Source organism: Lissotriton helveticus, chromosome 12 (genome assembly GCF_964261635.1).
Source record: "Lissotriton helveticus chromosome 12, aLisHel1.1, whole genome shotgun sequence".
Classification (NCBI taxonomy): domain Eukaryota; kingdom Metazoa; phylum Chordata; class Amphibia; order Caudata; family Salamandridae; genus Lissotriton; species Lissotriton helveticus.
Window position 1 is genome coordinate 65538077 of NC_136073.1, and position 19177 is coordinate 65557253.

General features: G+C 47.0%; 1 protein-coding gene across 1 annotated transcript in view; it reads left to right on the forward strand.

The window, feature by feature from the left end:
• Positions 1–19177, forward strand: part of PLOD3 (procollagen-lysine,2-oxoglutarate 5-dioxygenase 3) — a 347896-nt gene that overhangs the window by 161058 nt on the left and 167661 nt on the right. The window contains exons 3-4 of the mRNA XM_078669457.1: positions 12554–12690; positions 18262–18425. Coding sequence (XP_078525583.1) covers positions 12554–12690; positions 18262–18425 — 301 coding nt within the window. The remainder of the gene's footprint in view (positions 1–12553; positions 12691–18261; positions 18426–19177) is intronic.

A 19177-nucleotide genomic window follows, 5' to 3' on the forward strand; every position in this document is an offset into this window, starting at 1 on the left:
AGGAGGGCAGAAGAGAGGGTAACACATGCCGTACCTTCAGAGAGGAGGGCAGAAGAGAGGGTAACACATCAGGTACCTTCAGAGATGAGGCAGAAGAGAGGGTAACACATGTGGTACCTTCAGAGAGGAGGCAGAGGAGAGGGTGACACATACGGTACCTTCAGAGAGAAGGGCAGAATAGAGGGTGACACATGCGGTACCTTCAGAGAGAAGGGCAGAATAGAGGGTAACACATGCGGTACCTTCAGAGAGGAGGCAGAGGAGAGGGTGACACATGCGGTACATTCAGAGATGAGGCAGAGGAGAGGGTAACACATGCCGTACCTTCAGAGAGGAGGCAGAAGAGAGGGTAACACATGCGGTACCTTCAGAGAGAAGGGCAGAAGAGAGGGTAACACATGCGGTACCTTCAGAGAGGAGGCAGAAGAGAGGGTAACACATGCGGTACCTTCAGAGAGGAGGACAGAAGAGAGAGTAACACATGCGGTACCTTCAGAGAGGAGGCAGAAGAGAGGGTAGCACATGCGGTACCTTCAGAGAGGAGGCAGAAGAGAGGGTAACACATGCGGTACCTTCAGAGAGGAGGGCAGAAGAGAGGGTAACACATGCGGTACCTTCAGAGAGGAGGGCAGAAGAGAGGGTAACACATGCGGTACCTTCAGAGAGGAGGGCAGAAGAGAGGGTAACACATGCGGTACCTTCAGAGAGGAGGGCAGTAGAGAGGGTAACACATGCGGTACCTTCAGAGAGGAGGCAGAGGAGAGGGTAACACATGCGGTACCTTCAGAGAGGAGGGCAGAAGAGAGGGTAACACATGCGGTACCTTCAGAGAGGAGGCAGAGGAGAGGGTAACACATGCGGTACCTTCAGAGAGGAGGGCAGAAGAGAGGGTAACACATGCGGTACCTTCAGAGAGGAGGGCAGAAGAGAGGGTAACACATGCGGTACCTTCAGAGAGGAGGGCAGAAGAGAGGGTAACACATGCGGTACCTTCAGAGAGGAGGCAGAGGAGAGGGTAACACATGCGGTACCTTCAGAGAGGAGGGCAGAAGAGAGGGTAACACATGCGGTACCTTCAGAGAGGAGGCAGAAGAGAGGGTAACACATGCGGTACCTTCAGAGAGGAGGCAGAGGAGAGGGTAACACATGCTGTACCTTCAGAGAGGAGGGCAGAAGAGAGGGTAACACATGCGGTACCTTCAGAGAGGAGGCAGAGGAGAGGGTGACACATGCGGTACCTTCAGAGAGAAGGGCAGAATAGAGGGTGACACATGCGGTACCTTCAGAGAGGAGGGCAGAAGAGAGGTTACCACATGCGGTACCTTCAGAGAGGAGGGCAGAAGAGAGGTTACCACATGCGGTACCTTCAGAGAGGAGGCAGAAGAGAGGGTAACACATGCGGTACCTTCAGAGAGAAGGGCAGAAGAGAGGGTAACACATGCGGTACCTTCAGAGAGGAGGCAGAGGAGAGGGTGACACATGCGGTACCTTCAGAGAGGAGGCAGAGGAGAGGGTAACACATGCGGTACCTTCAGAGAGGAGGGCTGAAGAGAGGTTACCACATGCGGTACCTTCAGAGAGGAGGCAGAAGAGAGGGTAACACATGCGGTACCTTCAGAGAGAAGGGCAGAAGAGAGGGTAACACATGCGGTACCTTCAGAGAGGAGGCAGAGGAGAGGGTGACACATGCGGTACCTTCAGAGAGGAGGCAGAGGAGAGGGTAACACATGCGGTACCTTCAGAGAGGAGGGCAGAAGAGAGGTTACCACATGCGGTACCTTCAGAGAGGAGGCAGAAGAGAGGGTAACACATGCGGTACCTTCAGAGAGAAGGGCAGAAGAGAGGGTAACACATGCGGTACCTTCAGAGAGGAGGCAGAGGAGAGGGTGACACATGCGGTACCTTCAGAGAGGAGGCAGAGGAGAGAGTGACACATGCGGTACCTTCAGAGAGAAGGGCAGAATAGAGGGTGACACATGCGGTACCTTCAGAGAGAAGGGCAGAATAGAGGGTAACACATGCGGTACCTTCAGAGAGGAGGCAGAGGAGAGGGTGACACATGCGGTACATTCAGAGAGGAGAGCAGAAGAGAGGTTACCGCATGCGGTACCTTCAGAGAGGAGGCAGAAGAGAGGGTAACACATGCGGTACCTTCAGAGAGGAGGGCAGAAGAGAGGGTAACACATGCGGTACCTTCAGAGAGGAGGCAGAGGAGAGGGTGACACATGCGGTACCTTCAGAGAGAAGGGCAGAATAGAGGGTGACACATGCGGTACCTTCAGAGAGAAGGGCAGAATAGAGGGTAACACATGCGGTACCTTCAGAGAGGAGGCAGAGGAGAGGGTGACACATGCAGTACATTCAGAGAGGAGGCAGAGGAGAGGGTAACACATGCCGTACCTTCAGAGAGGAGGCAGAAGAGAGGGTAACACATGCGGTACCTTCAGAGAGGAGGCAGAAGAGAGGGTAACACATGCGGTACCTTCAGAGAGAAGGGCAGAAGAGAGGGTAACACATGCGGTACCTTCAGAGAGGAGGCAGAAGAGAGGGTAACACATGCGGTACCTTCAGAGAGGAGGACAGAAGAGAGAGTAACACATGCGGTACCTTCAGAGAGGAGGCAGAAGAGAGAGTAGCACATGCGGTACCTTCAGAGAGGAGGCAGAAGAGAGGGTAACACATGCGGTACCTTCAGAGAGGAGGGCAGAAGAGAGGGTAACACATGCGGTACCTTCAGAGAGGAGGGCAGAAGAGAGGGTAACACATGCAGTACCTTCAGAGAGGAGGGCAGTAGAGAGGGTAACACATGCGGTACCTTCAGAGAGGAGGCAGAGGAGAGGGTAACACATGCGGTACCTTCAGAGAGGAGGGCAGAAGAGAGGGTAACACATGCGGTACCTTCAGAGAGGAGGCAGAGGAGAGGGTAACACATGCGGTACCTTCAGAGAGGAGGGCAGAAGAGAGGGTAACACATGCGGTACCTTCAGAGAGGAGGGCAGAAGAGAGGGTAACACATGCGGTACCTTCAGAGAGGAGGGCAGAAGAGACAGAGGGTAACACATGCTGTACCTTCAGAGAGGAGGGCAGAAGAGAGGGTAACACATGCGGTACCTTCAGAGAGGAGGCAGAGGAGAGGGTGACACATGCGGTACCTTCAGAGAGAAGGGCAGAATAGAGGGTGACACATGCGGTACCTTCAGAGAGAAGGGCAGAATAGAGGGTAACACATGCGGTACCTTCAGAGAGGAGGCAGAGGAGAGGGTGACACATGCGGTACATTCAGAGAGGAGGCAGAGGAGAGGGTAACACATGCCGTACCTTCAGAGAGGAGGCAGAGGAGAGGGTAACACATGCGGTACCTTCAGAGAGGAGGGCAGAAGAGAGGTTACCACATGCGGTACCTTCAGAGAGGAGGGCAGAAGAGAGGTTACCACATGCGGTACCTTCAGAGAGGAGGCAGAAGAGAGGGTAACACATGCGGTACCTTCAGAGAGAAGGGCAGAAGAGAGGGTAACACATGCGGTACCTTCAGAGAGGAGGCAGAGGAGAGGGTGACACATGCGGTACCTTCAGAGAGGAGGCAGAGGAGAGGGTAACACATGCGGTACCTTCAGAGAGGAGGGCAGAAGAGAGGTTACCACATGCGGTACCTTCAGAGAGGAGGCAGAAGAGAGGGTAACACATGCGGTACCTTCAGAGAGAAGGGCAGAAGAGAGGGTAACACATGCGGTACCTTCAGAGAGGAGGCAGAGGAGAGGGTGACACATGCGGTACCTTCAGAGAGGAGGCAGAGGAGAGGGTGACACATGCGGTACCTTCAGAGAGAAGAGCAGAATAGAGGGTGACACATGCGGTACCTTCAGAGAGAAGGGCAGAATAGAGGGTAACACATGCGGTACCTTCAGAGAGGAGGCAGAGGAGAGGGTAACACATGCGGTACCTTCAGAGAGGAGGGCAGAAGAGAGGGTAACACATGTGGTACCTTCAGAGAGGAGGACAGAATAGAGAGTAACACATGCGGTACCTTCAGAGAGGAGGCAGAGGAGAGGGTGACACATGCGGTACATTCAGAGAGGAGGCAGAGGAGAGGGTAACACATGCCGTACCTTCAGAGAGGAGGGCAGAAGAGAGGGTAACACATGCGGTACCTTCAGAGAGGATTCAGAGGAGAGGGTGACACATGCGGTACCTTCAGAGAGGAGGCAGAGGAGAGGGTAACACATGCGGTACCTTCAGAGAGGAGGCAGAGGAGAGGGTGACACATGCGGTACCTTCAGAGATGAGGCAGAAGAGAGAGTAACACATGCGGTACCTTCAGAGAGGAGGCAGAGGAGAGGGTGACACATGCGGTACCTTCAGAGAGAAGGGCAGAATAGAGGGTGACACATGCGGTACCTTCAGAGAGGAGGCAGAGGAGAGGGTGACACATGCGGTACCTTCAGAGAGGAGGCAGAGGAGAGGGTGACACATGCGGTACCTTCAGAGATGAGGCAGAAGAGAGAGTAACACATGCGGTACCTTCAGAGAGGAGGCAGAGGAGAGGGTGACACATGCGGTACCTTCAGAGAGAAGGGCAGAATAGAGGGTGACACATGCGGTACCTTCAGAGAGGAGGCAGAGGAGAGGGTGACACATGCGGTACCTTCAGAGAGGAGGCAGAGGAGAGGGTAACACATGCCGTACCTTCAGAGAGGAGGCAGAAGAGAGGGTGACACATGCGGTACCTTCAGAGAGGAGGCAGAGGAGAGGGTGACACATGCGGTACCTTCAGAGAGGAGGCAGAGGAGAGGGTAACACATGCCGTACCTTCAGAGAGGAGGCAGAAGAGAGGGTGACACATGCGGTACCTTCAGAGAGGAGGCAGAGGAGAGGGTGACACATGCGGTACCTTCAGAGAGGAGGCAGAGGAGAGGGTGACACATGCGGTACCTTCAGAGAGGAGGCAGAGGAGAGGGTGACACATGCGGTACCTTCAGAGAGAAGGGCAGAATAGAGGGTGACACATGCGGTACCTTCAGAGAGGAGGCAGAAGAGAGGGTGACACATGCGGTACCTTCAGAGAGGAGGCAGAGGAGAGGGTGACACATGCGGTACCTTCAGAGAGGAGGCAGAGGAGAGGGTAACACATGCCGTACCTTCAGAGAGGAGGCAGAAGAGAGGGTGACACATGCGGTACCTTCAGAGAGGAGGCAGAGGAGAGGGTGACACATGCGGTACCTTCAGAGAGGAGGCAGAGGAGAGGGTGACACATGCGGTACCTTCAGAGAGGAGGCAGAGGAGAGGGTGACACATGCGGTACCTTCAGAGATGAGGCAGAAGAGAGAGTAACACATGCGGTACCTTCAGAGAGGAGGCAGAGGAGAGGGTGACACATGCGGTACCTTCAGAGAGAAGGGCAGAATAGAGGGTGACACATGCGGTACCTTCAGAGAGAAGGGCAGAATAGAGGGTGACACATGCGGTACCTTCAGAGAGGAGGCAGAGGAGAGGGTGACACATGCGGTACCTTCAGAGAGGAGGCAGAGGAGAGGGTAACACATGCCGTACCTTCAGAGAGGAGGCAGAAGAGAGGGTGACACATGCGGTACCTTCAGAGAGGAGGCAGAGGAGAGGGTGACACATGCGGTACCTTCAGAGAGGAGGCAGAGGAGAGGGTAACACATGCCGTACCTTCAGAGAGGAGGCAGAAGAGAGGGTGACACATGCGGTACCTTCAGAGAGGAGGCAGAGGAGAGGGTGACACATGCGGTACCTTCAGAGAGGAGGCAGAGGAGAGGGTGACACATGCGGTACCTTCAGAGAGGAGGCAGAAGAGAGGGTGAGCTAAGATGGAGATGTCTGAGAGGAAGGAACGTAAGAATTTAGGGAGAGGTGCGAGGGGACACGGGAAAGGAATTAAATAAACCTGGATAGACCAGGAGGAGGGAGACAGAACCAGGGCCGGAAGTGACGGTGAGGAGGAGGAGGAGGAGGAAGATGATGATGATAATGATGATGGTACAATTACAAAACAAAGGTGCGGTGATCGGATTGAGGTGGTGGGAAGGAAGGGTGATAGTAAAGTGGCAGAGTTTAGAGTAGGGCAACTGGAGGTGACGATGGAGAAAGATTTAGTAATATAAAGCAGAAAGCTACCTGGGGAGGGGATGAGAGTGAAGAAGGATGAAAGCCAAGACTGGGAGTACCAGAGGTCTGAGGATGAGGGCAGGTTGGAAATAAAGAGGGAAAGGGCAGGTTGTATGGAGAGCGATAGAGGTAAAGAGAGCACGGGAGGTGGTCTGCAGCAGCGGAAATGGAGTAAAGCTGGCGAGAGCTGCAGTGCAAGGAATGGGGAAGGAAGTAAAGATTGTTCACGGGGCAGAAACCACAGGAATGAAACTGGCAGAGGAAGTAAGGATGGGAAGAGTGCAGGAGAAGGGGCAGAAGAGAGAGAGATGGAGTAGTTATTTTTATCATTTTTCTCAGAGTGCATCTGGTTCCACGAGCAGTGATGTGTGGCCGGGTCAGCCAGTCCGGGTCACTGCACTGGTCTGGGCGGTGGGAAAGCGTTGCTGCTCTTGCCACCAGCTTAGAAAGTGCTATCCGCACACTCAAAAGCAATGAGGTCCAAGTCAGTTGGAGTTCAGGTTGAAACTGATAGGACGTCCCAAAGGCTGCCTATCTGACGCACTGAGGGCGGTGCAGGTCTAAGGCACTTGCTCCGTTGCAGGGTAGAGTTCCCTCTTCTATGTGTCTGAAACCCAAGTCTTTCCTATAGGAATGAGCCAGCTGACCCAGTATTCCTCTTTTGAAAGCAGTCCTACCGTCAGAGGACCTGAGAGCTTGGCAGGCTTCCGTTCTCACGAAGGGGCGTACTGGGACACTGACGTGCCCATTGCCAGTGTCTCATCGGAGACGGAGTGGATATCACAGCCTTCACTTGTGACTTTTTCAGTCACTTAGGAGTTTGAAATGGGACATGCAGTCCAATGCAAAGATAAACCGGGGGGGGGGGGGGGGAATAATTTGCAAAGCCATTTGGCACCGGTTAACGTTGATGTGGTCATCTGACTTATATGTGCATAAATGTATTGTATTTTATTTTTATTTGGGTCATTTATAAAGCGCACTGTCCCTCCGCGGGTATCCTGGTGCTGTATTACGCATCTACAGGCACATCATGTTGGAAAGGAAGTGTGTTAGTTATCTTCAGCAGCATGGCCAGTGAAGTGTTTTGAGCATGTTCTACTAGTTTCAGAAGATCCATGTTTTAAGTCTCTTCCTGAAGTGTAATAGTTCCCCCGACTGACTCACGGTTATTGGGAGTTCTTTTCATAATCGAGCTGCCTCGGTCATGAATGCTCTTCCTTCAAATCTGGTTTTGTTGAACCTGGACAAGCTTGCCAGATTGACTGATGAGGACCCTAGATTTCTTTTGGGGGCATGCCAGTTACATCTATTTTGTAGGGGAGCCGGCGCAAGGCCATGGCGTGCCTTAAACACAATACAGAGTGATTTAAACAGTATTCTCTGTACCAAAAGGAGCTAATGGAGTGCCTTCAGGGATTGGGATGCAGAGGACCTGCGAGGTCTATTAAGGGCCAACTTGGCTGCCACCGTTTGTACTCTCTGTAATCTCTTGATGAGGGAGTTTGGACCTCCTAATAGCAGGGCGTTGCAATAATCCAACTGGCTCAGGATTACACTTCTACCACTAAAGCTCTGGACGAAATGGGGCGCATTGTGAGTATCTTAAGCAATGCTCTGAATGGCCAATGCATATTTAAAAGGGTAGGCAAGTGGTCTTGCAGTTGACCTTCTGACTGCCGATGAATGTAGACCATGTTTTTATTAATTCCAAGTTTACCAGTTTTCCACTGCAGCGTACCATTTTCTTGCAGGCATGTCATACTCCTACCAGTAGCTAGTGGGCTTTGCAGGGTGGAATACCATTTCGGTGTAAATAGTTTGTTACCTAATTGTGGGTATTTAACTAAATCTTAATATGTTATTAAATTAATACTTTGTGCAAATGCATTTTGTTTTTTGGAAATTCTTTTTTATAATAAGTGCAATCAATTAGGTGATTTAAATAAAATGAATACAAAAATGCTAGAGTCCTTCGGTTTCCTCAATATATAAAGTAAGCAATTTTATGTAATAATTGCCGTTTTGTGAATAACGAAATTCAGTAAATAAAGCAAACTATTCCCTTAAGACTTGATAACTACCAAAGACCAGAGCTCAGGGACGCATCTACTTACTAATAATAGCAATGTATTTATTCATTTAAATGACCTCTGCGCACTTCAAGAATCGGGGCTCAGTATTTTATTGAAGGGCTTGGGCCCACCACACTGGCCTCGGGGGGAGGGGGTGGGGGGTGCTTAGGAGATGGGCGAGTGATATTTTGTCTGATGGAGGGGATACAATTGATATTTTATCGATTGATGATTTATCCGTCATTAAATGCTCCTTGCAGAATACTTCAGTGTTTCAGAACAGAAAGACGATTGTAAGCGAGATGAAGTTAAGAAGTGTAAGACAGTAAGCAAGAGGAAAACTGGTAAAATAGCAACTAGTATGCCGCATTCCAGTTACAGCGATTTAGAGGAAATGCGCGGTTTCCTCTCTTCATTGTACAACAGGACTGCATGCGTTGCTGCATGCCATAATCAGTAGGTTGCTGAAAGAGGCTTAGCTCAATCAGGTCTGCAGCTGATAGACTCGTTGAGTCAGCCTTCATCAAAAAGCAATCTGTGGCGAAGAAGGCTCAAGCCAGGTCTGCTGGGACCATCTTCGCTTCCTTCTGTACTTGAAAGGCGCTGCTATTTGAGTGCTGTTGTAAGGCTGGTATATCCCTCTGTCCACCTCTTCCAAGGATTTCCCACCGGCTCCCTAGTTGAATGAAGATGTGGTTGACACTGCTATAGTTTGTGGGTTGGTTTGTAGCTGTGAAGACCAGTACACTCTGGGTTTAGTGCATACTATCAAGGTTAGCCGATGTGCCAAAGGCAGCCAATGTAAAGTTTGGAGAGCCGTAGTGCTGTGCTTTTACAGGCCCACAGATGGTTTTGTATGAGCTGAAATTGTTTAATGTCTTCTTCCGGACAACTGTGTACTTGCTGCTTCAATTGCCGAAGCATAACAGAACCAGCAAGCAAAGTCCACTTTGTGAAGGAAGCGTAACCTTATTGTGGTTCAGTTTATGAAGATGGAGGTGTGTGCTCCTCGTCACAGCATTCACTTGTGGTGGACAATGATGACTCGGTGGACAATTCACTCTTTAAGCTGGCCATGAAATCTACTAATTTATATCCTAGAACTACGACTTTGAATGAGGGGGACGATGGGTGGTGCATGCTGAGCACTGATTTCATCTGAATAGCCAATGCCCAGGTTCAAGGGATCCCTATGCTTTGCTGATTGCTGTCGTGAATGTCCTAGAATTGGACGTTGTGAGATTGTGGGTATGGAGGGACTGGTTTTGTATTGACCTGATAGAAATTAGAATTTACTTGGATGCTCTTTCTGGAGATCCATTGATACCAGGCAGCATTCTCATACTGTACTGATTTGCGCCAGACAGGTTAAGGATTCCTATCTTCCAAAAAGTGTATACCGCCATTAGCATAGCAAGCCAGTACGCAACATGGGCTGTCATTTCAGCCAGGTGCCCCAAACCCATACTGTTTCGAAGTATTTTCCAGCGACTTCCCAGCATGGTTTCTAATGCAGACCCATGTGTTCGGGATTTGAAAGTGAATGTGAGACAACAGACATAAACACAACAATTTACATACGCACCACATTATTTCCATGTGAGGATCTCTGCTTTGGACGCTGTTGAGTGAAGTGTGATTGGCACAGAGTTTTCAGCATAAATCAGGAAAGGGAATCCGTTCACTTGGTGAGCTTGAAAACAAAAACATAAAATAGTATGTATTGCAGTGAACACCTATACAAATCTGGTTGTAAGAATGCATGGATGAGGGTACAGAGGAGGTTCTTAGTAAGGGATAAATCTACTTTATGCTGAGTTTGTCCTTCTTTAATTTGTGCTTGTTGCATTCGTGGGTCGAAACCTCTTCATGCTGGGCTTGTTCGGGGCCCCTTTCTCATATTTTCTTCGTGTGGATTGTTCTTTTGGCCTGGTCCAGAATTGGCATCATCTTTGGTTGGTCAGTGGATGATGGAAAATTGGGCTTGCTGGCTAGGGGCATTTTAGGCATGGTATGCCGGCCTGTTACCAGCATTAGTCCTAGTCTTCCGATTGCTTGTTTAAACAACTATTTCCAAGAGGTTGCTTAAGAGCATGTTTTTAGGTGTGGCCCTATCAGATGATTTTTTAGAGTTCTGGAGCCGTAGTCTTGTTCTTGGATGAATTACTACTGCGTTTTTGTCACCTGAAATTGTGTTGGCAATTTCTGCATGTGTTGGTCAACCTGATGTCCCTGGTTGGAATGCTGTCTGGATCCAGTTCCTATGAATGACCTGCCCCTTAGTGGATCCAGTTCCTATGAATGACCTGCCCCTTAGATCTGTACTTCTATGTAGTATAGGCCTAATGTAGGTTTATTGGGAGACTTGGGGCTGTAGACTGTTGCAGTAGTCCAGAGGTGCTTTAATCAGACCTCTTCTCATAATGCACATGGCAATTGGTGTAAAAATGCACCTTGTTGGTTTTTCCTCTTCTGACTTTGGTGATGGGTGATTCCGAGTGTTGTTGGCCCTCAAACTGTTCTAGACTTGGCCTCGGTGATGCCCGCCATCAGAATTAATTTTGGAGCCATTCAGAATAGCTGCCCTCGTCCAATAGCTGTTATGTTTCAGACACTTAGTGTTTGGGTCTAGATGCCCAGCATTCATTTCACGATCTTGGTTTTGACCACAGGCCTCTGAAATAGAAGCTAATGCTGCTTTCTAATAAACACAGATGGGCACAGGGAATTAAAAAAAATCTTGATCTTCATTAATAATCATAAACACACCATGTATTTACCCACAAAAGGATCCTCGAACACAGAAGGCAAATCTCCTCCAATTAACCACTCCCACAGTTAACTGCTAGACGCTAACCTCCTCAAAGAAGAGACAGTGTGGATTTGGTGTTGCCATCCCCTTCGCTTCATTCAGAATAGGGTTTTCCTACCCTGGTGACTCTCACTGCTCTCCTTCATCCAGTGGTGCTGGCTATTCCTTGGCAAAGATTGATGTCTGCTGGACTCTATTTGAGGGCAATCACCATCTTGAGCAGAAGGAACTACTGGTGTTGCCTTTGATTCTCTTCTCTGGGAGTCCATTGAGACAAGTGAACAAAGAGTAGATGAACTGCTTCATGATTGGCTGAAGCATTTCTATGATAAAAAAGGTTACTCTGGTTGGGTCAAGCTTTCCATTTGTGGCCCCTATGTGGGAAACATCTGGGACTTCTGGGCCAAGTAAAGAACAGATTATCTTGACAACGAGGAGCCCTGCATACTTTTATTGGCTAGACCTATTGACAGGAGCTAAACCTTTGCTATCTACATCATTTCCTGTTGGGCAAAGGCCTGAATTCTTGACACTTCTTACTTCCATGACCTGTGGGAAGCAAGAAGCCTGACCTCACTGTAAGGAAATGAGCTGCCCCTGGAGGATGTGCAACGTGGCCTAGCTTGCAGTTGTTGTGCGTAGAGGACTTCTCAAGGCACTGAGGCAGCCCATGAGCCACATCATCTGTTGCAGGATATGTAGAGATGCTTCCTGCCCTGTACAGTTGCAGTGATTTACTAGTCCACACTTGACCAAGATGGCCCTAGAAAATTATTGCCTTCACACACCAGGCTTGGTATTTGTCCCACCGCCTAGAGCCACAAGATGCCTGCAGCCCACCCAGCCTGGAGGAAGCAAGACCACATAAAAGAACCACCTAGCTCATGGCTCTGTGTGGTCTCTGCTTCTCCTTCTACCATTGTAACAGTAGTGTGTCCCTAGTACTGGTGATAAAAACCAGAACTCACATACTTAATACTGTCCACTGTTTCACTCCGTGCCCCAAGAAAAGATTTCATATGTGCCACATCTGTACACTTGCCTGAATAATCCTACACTCCTTATTCCACTGCCCTGTGTTTGGGAGAGATAGCCCTACAATTATAATGCATACTTTGGACCTTCAGCCTGTCCGTCCTTCCCCTACCTGCTCTGCACCAGCTCATACCAAGAGGAATAATAGTCCATGTAAATCCTGACACACTACATATGGAATTAGATATGGTATATACCGCACTTACTTATAGTAGTTTCAGTAATAAATCTTTCCTGAACATTCATTCACTTTTGATACCCTGTTATTGCTGTTTGACTCCGTATTTCTACAGTGAAGTGCCGTTCAATATTTTACAGTGTTTAGGTCTTTTTAAATTGTAATGCTACAGTCTCGTTTGTTTTTGCACCTATAACCGAGAAGGAAAGCACATCTCAAACCCTAGGCTTCACCTTCCTGGGCCTAGCACATTAAGGGATTCTGTTTACTTGAGTGGATCCTGTTTGTACACTTGGCTCACTTAAAGTAACATTTGTTTCCTTGTAGACTCTTGGCCTGGGAGAGGATTGGAAAGGTGGAGACGTGGCTCGCACTGTGGGAGGCGGCCAGAAGGTGCGCTGGTTGAAACAGGAGCTGAAGAAGCACGAGGACCAGGAGGATCTCCTCATACTGTTTGTGGACAGGTGAGTCTTTGTTTCTTTCTCCCCAATACGATTACTTAATGAAGCAATAATGGTTGATTGATGGAAGAGAGAAGGAAGGAAGCATTGTATTGTAATTGCTTTATGTAGCGTTTACTGTCTTTGATTAGGCACTAAAGTGCTTTATGGTGGGTAGCACCATATTCCGTAATCCAATGGTACAGTGGTTATTAATTATTATTGTAGATTTGTTGGTAATTGGGGTAGTCCTGTGCTTTCATGAAACTGAAGCTTTTTCACCAGTTTCTAGCAGTGGATTAAGTTAATAGGAGGTAAGTCTACCTATTTGAGTAAGTTCATGCAAGTGGAAAAAATGGGTTAAGTAAATAAGGCAGAAGAGTTTAGATATTGTGAGACAGTAGCCAGATGTTACACAGAAGGAGAGATTGTGATTTATGTGAGTGGAAGTCTAGATAGGTTGGAAGAGGTTAGGAATTAGAGACATTGGTTACTTTATGATTTGCAATGAGGTTATGATTTACTGAAATATAGTAGAGACTAAGGCGGCAGACGTGATGGACTAGGGTGCACTCAGAGGCATTAATGCCGGCAGAGGACAGAAGTGTACCATAAATAATTTTATTAGACGGGTCATTGCTCCTTCTGTGCTACCTTCTCACGGTCTCTAACCCTTGATTCTACACCATCCTCACTAGAATATATCCCCATCCCAAGTATCACTCCATGTAGGTTTCATGTCCAACGAGTGGAAAGTATGGGCACCACCAATGAGCAGACTGTGTAGGTGTCTGTAGTGAGTGTATTGGAAAGGAATCTCCCAACATGAGGACTGTATAGGTGCCATCAATGAGTGGGCAGTGTAGGAGTCTGCAGTGAATAGATAATAGCGGTGCTTCTAATAGACTACTAGCTGCAGATTCCTCACCCTTTGAGGATTCCAGTGCGTCAGACTGGATCCCGAAACTTTTCAGCAGTACCTCAAATTGAGTGTTACTGAAGGTAAGTAACTTGTTCTTTCCAGCAAGTCGAAGGTATAGGTGCATTTAGCAAGTGTACAGAGTAGGTAGGTGCCTCCTAATGAATGTATAGTATAGGTGTCTACAAGGAATGGATAACGTAGATGCCTTCCGTGACTGGACTGTAAAGGTGCCTCCAGAGACAGGAACACACAGAAAAAAGGGAGGTCCCCTGACTAATCCAATGTGGGACGAGGGGCAAAATACACAGAAAGTTAAAGACTCCCAATCAGAAAAAGGCTAATGTCCACAAACTAAACACAAACATATGAATTACAATGGATTAGGATAATCATATAAAATGCCCAATAGATTAAAATAAATGCTCCACTGTGAAAAACAACATAAAAAATATGGAAACAGAAAAACAAAGAGAAATGTAACTAACACATTAAAATATCTTCTTCATTTTATTCAGGTACAATATACACATAATCTCATATATATCAGAGACACAATAAATAAAATCACAATAAAATCACATTTGCTTGTACAGTTATGACATTCGAGACCAACTGGAATAGTATGGATATCACTTCTCACGACTGGTTCCTTAACCAACTTTATATAATCATTTGAAAAGTTTCAAGAAACCAACAAGAGACGGCGGTCCACATATGGAGCAGGGAGACCGGATCCTTTTCAAATGATTATATAAAGTTTCTTTACAGGAGGACATCCCTTGTATCCTATATGCCGTTCATATAAGCTGAATTGAAAGTGGGCCGGCGGCTATAGAGATTGGTTGCCTCATTTTAATTGTGCCAACCTCGGACCTCTTATTAAATACCGGTGGCTCCAACGTACAATGTGGGACCCTTATTGTCACGATCTGAGGTTAAGGAACCAGTCGTAAGAAGTGATATCCATACTATTCCAGTTGGTTCCCGATGAATGTAACGTTTGAAACCTTAATCAAGATTCGCACTTGGTATCTTGTGAATGAATTTTAGTTTGAGAATTTGTCCTGAGAAAGGTGTTTTTATTCCTAAAATACGAAATGCTGCGTCGACTTCTACTTCTCGAATGTCATAACTGTACGAGCAAATGTGATTTTATTGTGATTTTATTTATTGTGTCTCTGATATATATGAGATTCTGTGTATATTGTACCTGAATAAAATGAAGAAGATATTTTAATGTATTAGTTAAATTTCTCTTTGTTTTTCTGTTTCCATATTTTTTATGTTGTTTTTCACAGTGGAGCATTTATTTTAATCTATTGGGCATTTTATATGATTATCCTAATTCATTGTAATTCATATGTTTGTGTTTAGTTTGTGGACATTAGCCTTTTTCTGATTGGGAGTCTTTAACTTTCTGTGCCTCCAGAGACAGGACAGTGGCAGTGCCTCCAGAGGTCCGGCGCCTTGGCAGTGCTGGGAGCCTTCTGGCGCCTTAGCAGTGCCGGAAGCTTTCCGGCGGCTGGGCAGTGCCGGGATCCTTCCGGCCCCTGGGAAGTGCCAGGATCCTTCTGGCGCCTTGGCTGTGCCGGGATCCTTCCGGCCCCTCGGAAGTGCCAGGATCCTTCTGGCGCCTTGGCTGTGCCGGGATCCTTCTGGCGCCTTGGCTGTGCCGGGATCCTTCCGGCGCCTGGGCAGTGCCAGGATCCTTCCGGCGCCTGGGCTGTGCTGGGAGCCTCCACTGAATGGATACTCTCTAGATGCCTTCTGTGAGGGGCCCGTATCTGTGCCCGCTGGTTTGTCTCAAGGTAATGGAGAGGTGCTTGTATTCAACAGAGGGGAAGGGCTGCTCCCAGGTTCTTGGTTTTTAGAAACCTCCTTCATAGTTTGTGAGTTCATATTGAGAGCCCTTTAGTTAGGGTTTGCTTCCTTTAGATTCGTTCACCATGTAGTCTATAAGTATGACCGAGAGTCCACTGCGACACACTAGCAAGGATTACCAGCGGTTGCATGTCAACACCCAATCCAAAGAGATGCTTTTCACCATTACATGCTTTGTGTAAGGGCGAAGGTTCTCTTTAGGCAGTACAACTTCCGTGTCCAATATAACCCTGCAGTAAAGTTGGCTGCCCATTGGTCCCTTTTCCTTTTGAAAAGGGCAGTACTTTGGTTGTCTCAGACTTCTGGGCCAAACAAAGTGTGTGGGATAAATGCACGCTCCCTTGAATCCCCAAGATTCGGCAGAACCGGCGACCATTCACTGCTTTGGGTAGGACTTTTTTTGATTCCAGATATTTTCGTGTTTTTTGTGACAAGTAAGTCAGCAGTTGGTGCTTTAGCCCACAGGGGTGACAAGCCTTGCACCCACGCCCATTGGAACAGGTGAGCAGACATATCATAGCAAGGCTGATTTATTGTATAATTTTTTATCTAACACTTGTGTGTCATTGTCTGGAGATTTAAAGGGCTCTTTAAACAATCTAAGATAAACAGTCACTCTAGTTGGATTAGGAGCATAGTCCTAGGATAACCTTAACCAGAGATCATTGTTATTGAAAACATGCTATGGAAAGGCAAAAATGGAACACCTGGGTCACAGGAATGTGCTAGTAACTTATGGGTCGCTGTTTGTTTTTATTTTCTTGTTAAAAAAAAATTGGTGAACATAGAACTTTCCTCTGAAAAACAAAACCATGATTGAGGGGGATGCTTAAAATAATCTCAGCTTCTGTTATAACTCTTGGCTGCACTCCGGTCCTGCAGTGTTTGCTCACTATGCCACGATAAACAAGGTACCAAGCATATGGATATCAATCTATTTCAGTCACAACTGATAAACTTCATGCACTCTGCACAAGAACCAGAGCAACTCTACACATGTCAGCCTTGTTGGGTCTCTGTGAGGTGCAGCCTGAGTCCAAGGTTGTAGCAGGTTGCTAGGGGGCCTATATCTGAACATACCTGTTGCACTGAAAAACCCCAAAGATGTTGGACAGAATACTTGAATTACTCTCAGCCACTGGTAATCACTCTGGGCTGCATTCAATTCAACCCTTTTATCACTCATTGTGGCACTTCAGACATAGACCTATGCAAATCAGTCCCAGCTGTATTTAAGTTTCTAACCCTTGCCAGCTCATTGAGCAAGGTATTTCTGCTTGTCATCGCCACCTCAGCTAAGTCCAGTCTCCAAAGAGAGTAATGAGGTGATTTAGATGAAGTACAATAGAATTGTGGTCCTGGGACATCAGTAGTAAACGACTGTACTCACACAAGATACTGCCCACTATCTCCGGATTAATTGAGAATCTCAAGCGGAAGCCTGGCATCTCCCAGTTGTTTATAGGTTTGGGATGGACATGAACGAAATATGCATAGATACCTGGAGTAATGAGTGAGTGTCCTGAAAATGACTCCAGGGGGTAGAAGAGTTGAATGAATACCTCAAGCCTGTAGAGTTCAGCATCTTTCAGTTTTCAGAACACACACAGTCGTCTTATGGTGATTATCAGTAAGATAAAAAATAGGATATTGTGTATTAATCAGTCTTTGGAAGAAGAACAGGCATTAGCAAAGATAGTAGTTCTAACGCTGGCTAGCTGCAATGTAAAAAAAATAATGTTTTTTTGTTTTTGTTTGCAAAGAGATACAACGCGCAAAAAAAAGTGTTGCCCAGCGACTTTTTCACTGAAGTGCACTCATTAAGAGACGGTTGCGCACTTGTAACAAGGCAGATTTCTACTGGTCAGGGTACAATACAACCAATGGATGTAGTGGGCTGACCTGATGCCCAATGCTATGTGTTTTGTGGGTAGAAGTGAAATGTGAATGGCCCTTGAACAGACCAGTGAATGGAAGCCTTTGGAATGTATATAAATATTTTTATTATAATTGTTTTATAAACCTAAGGAGGTAATTAGACTACCGTTGTCTCTTGACCAGACCTAAACATGCAGAAGTGATTTCTTGTGTGTAAGAATCCTATTCAGGATTGTGCAGCTATTGAGCTTTACTTCTCCATCTGCAATCTGTTGTCTGACTTGAGTAGCATTCCTTAAGGCCAAGAGGTCCACCAATTCAGGCCTTAAAACCAGTTGTGGTGACTGCATTTAACACATCTTTAGGCTCACTCTTTGCGGTGTACAAAGGCCAGTTTAGGGCTTGTTAAATGCTAGTATTCTTGGCAGAGCAGTGAAACGGGTACTCCAGGATTTCCATAGGAGTCTGCTTGCAACTGTACCAGCCTCTGCTTTATAATCCATTTAAATCCTTACATAAAGTCATCTGGTCCCCTTCTAATATTCTTTTACTGGAGGACAACAACCACAACTGATGAACGTCTTCATTACAACTCCATTCTTCCAACCTCTACTTTCTGCAACACTCCACATCCCTTTCCATACAGGCTGCCCACAATTCAGCACACTTTTCCAACTGAACTGGTTGACAAGAGTAGCCACACACTTTCTTTGTCAGCCCTTCCCTCTTTATGCTTTTTAGTCGGAATGCGTTTTCGGTTCCTTTGCATCGCAGAGGCCTGTGTCGTTGTAGGGGTTTTCGGCATAATGGATCCAATCTAGCTGTGGTCAGTAACCCTGTTTTGCATTTTTAATGTTTTGTTTACATATTTGTGAACATTCAATGCTATTTTGATTTCTCTTTGTTTCTTCTAGCTATGACGTCATCTTTGCGGCCAGTCCGACTGAACTGATCTGGAAATTCTTGCAGTTCAACCAAAAGGTCATCTTTTCAGCAGAGGGTTTCTGTTGGCCGGAGTGGTCACTGGCAGAAAAATATCCCCCTGTTAACTTTGGGAAGCGCTTTCTGAACTCTGGAGGTAACTGATGCATCTGGTATTTGGGTCTTACCTTGGTTCTTGAGCATGGTTGCATGTTTCTTGAGCCGTGTGGCAAAGTTTGATTGAATGGGGATTCCTCTCCAGTACTTTTGCCTCTGGGTGTTAGAACAACCTTTTTAATGTGAAAAATTATTCCACTATTACCCCCTAATTCTCTGTTTCGCTGTACTTGTGTTAAACCAAGACATAGCCATGGGATTTGCGCCTTAATATAGAAAATGTGATTAAAGAATGGGGTTGACAAAAAAATTGTACTGACAAATGAGATTAACGAAGGTGACATGGCCCTGCTGATGGGATTTATAAGTAAAAAGGGCTGCTTAAAAGATTTATAGAGTGGTATCGCAAGGGGTGCACAGGAGGAGGAAAAGGAAGGCCGAATAGGATAAGCAGAAAAGAGAATAGAGGAAGGGCAGCAAAAAAGGTTAAAGGGGGTTGGTGAGAGCCGGGACCTAAAGAGTGAAGGGCAAATTAGATTATCGTACATGGCTAGAAAGGGAGTGGGATTCTGAGAAGAATGAGGATGCGATTAGGAGAATGCACATAAGATAAACTGAGGGATCTTATGGGAGAAGGGAGGAATAGAAAAGTTAGGGAAACACCAAGGGAGACTGGTGATGGCAAAGTCAGAGTGAAAGAGGAAAAAACAGGACACTTTCAGTTTTGAGACTCGCCCTTTATTAAGTAGACCTCAGTAGAGGATATCTTGTAAATAGACTGTCACTTTATTA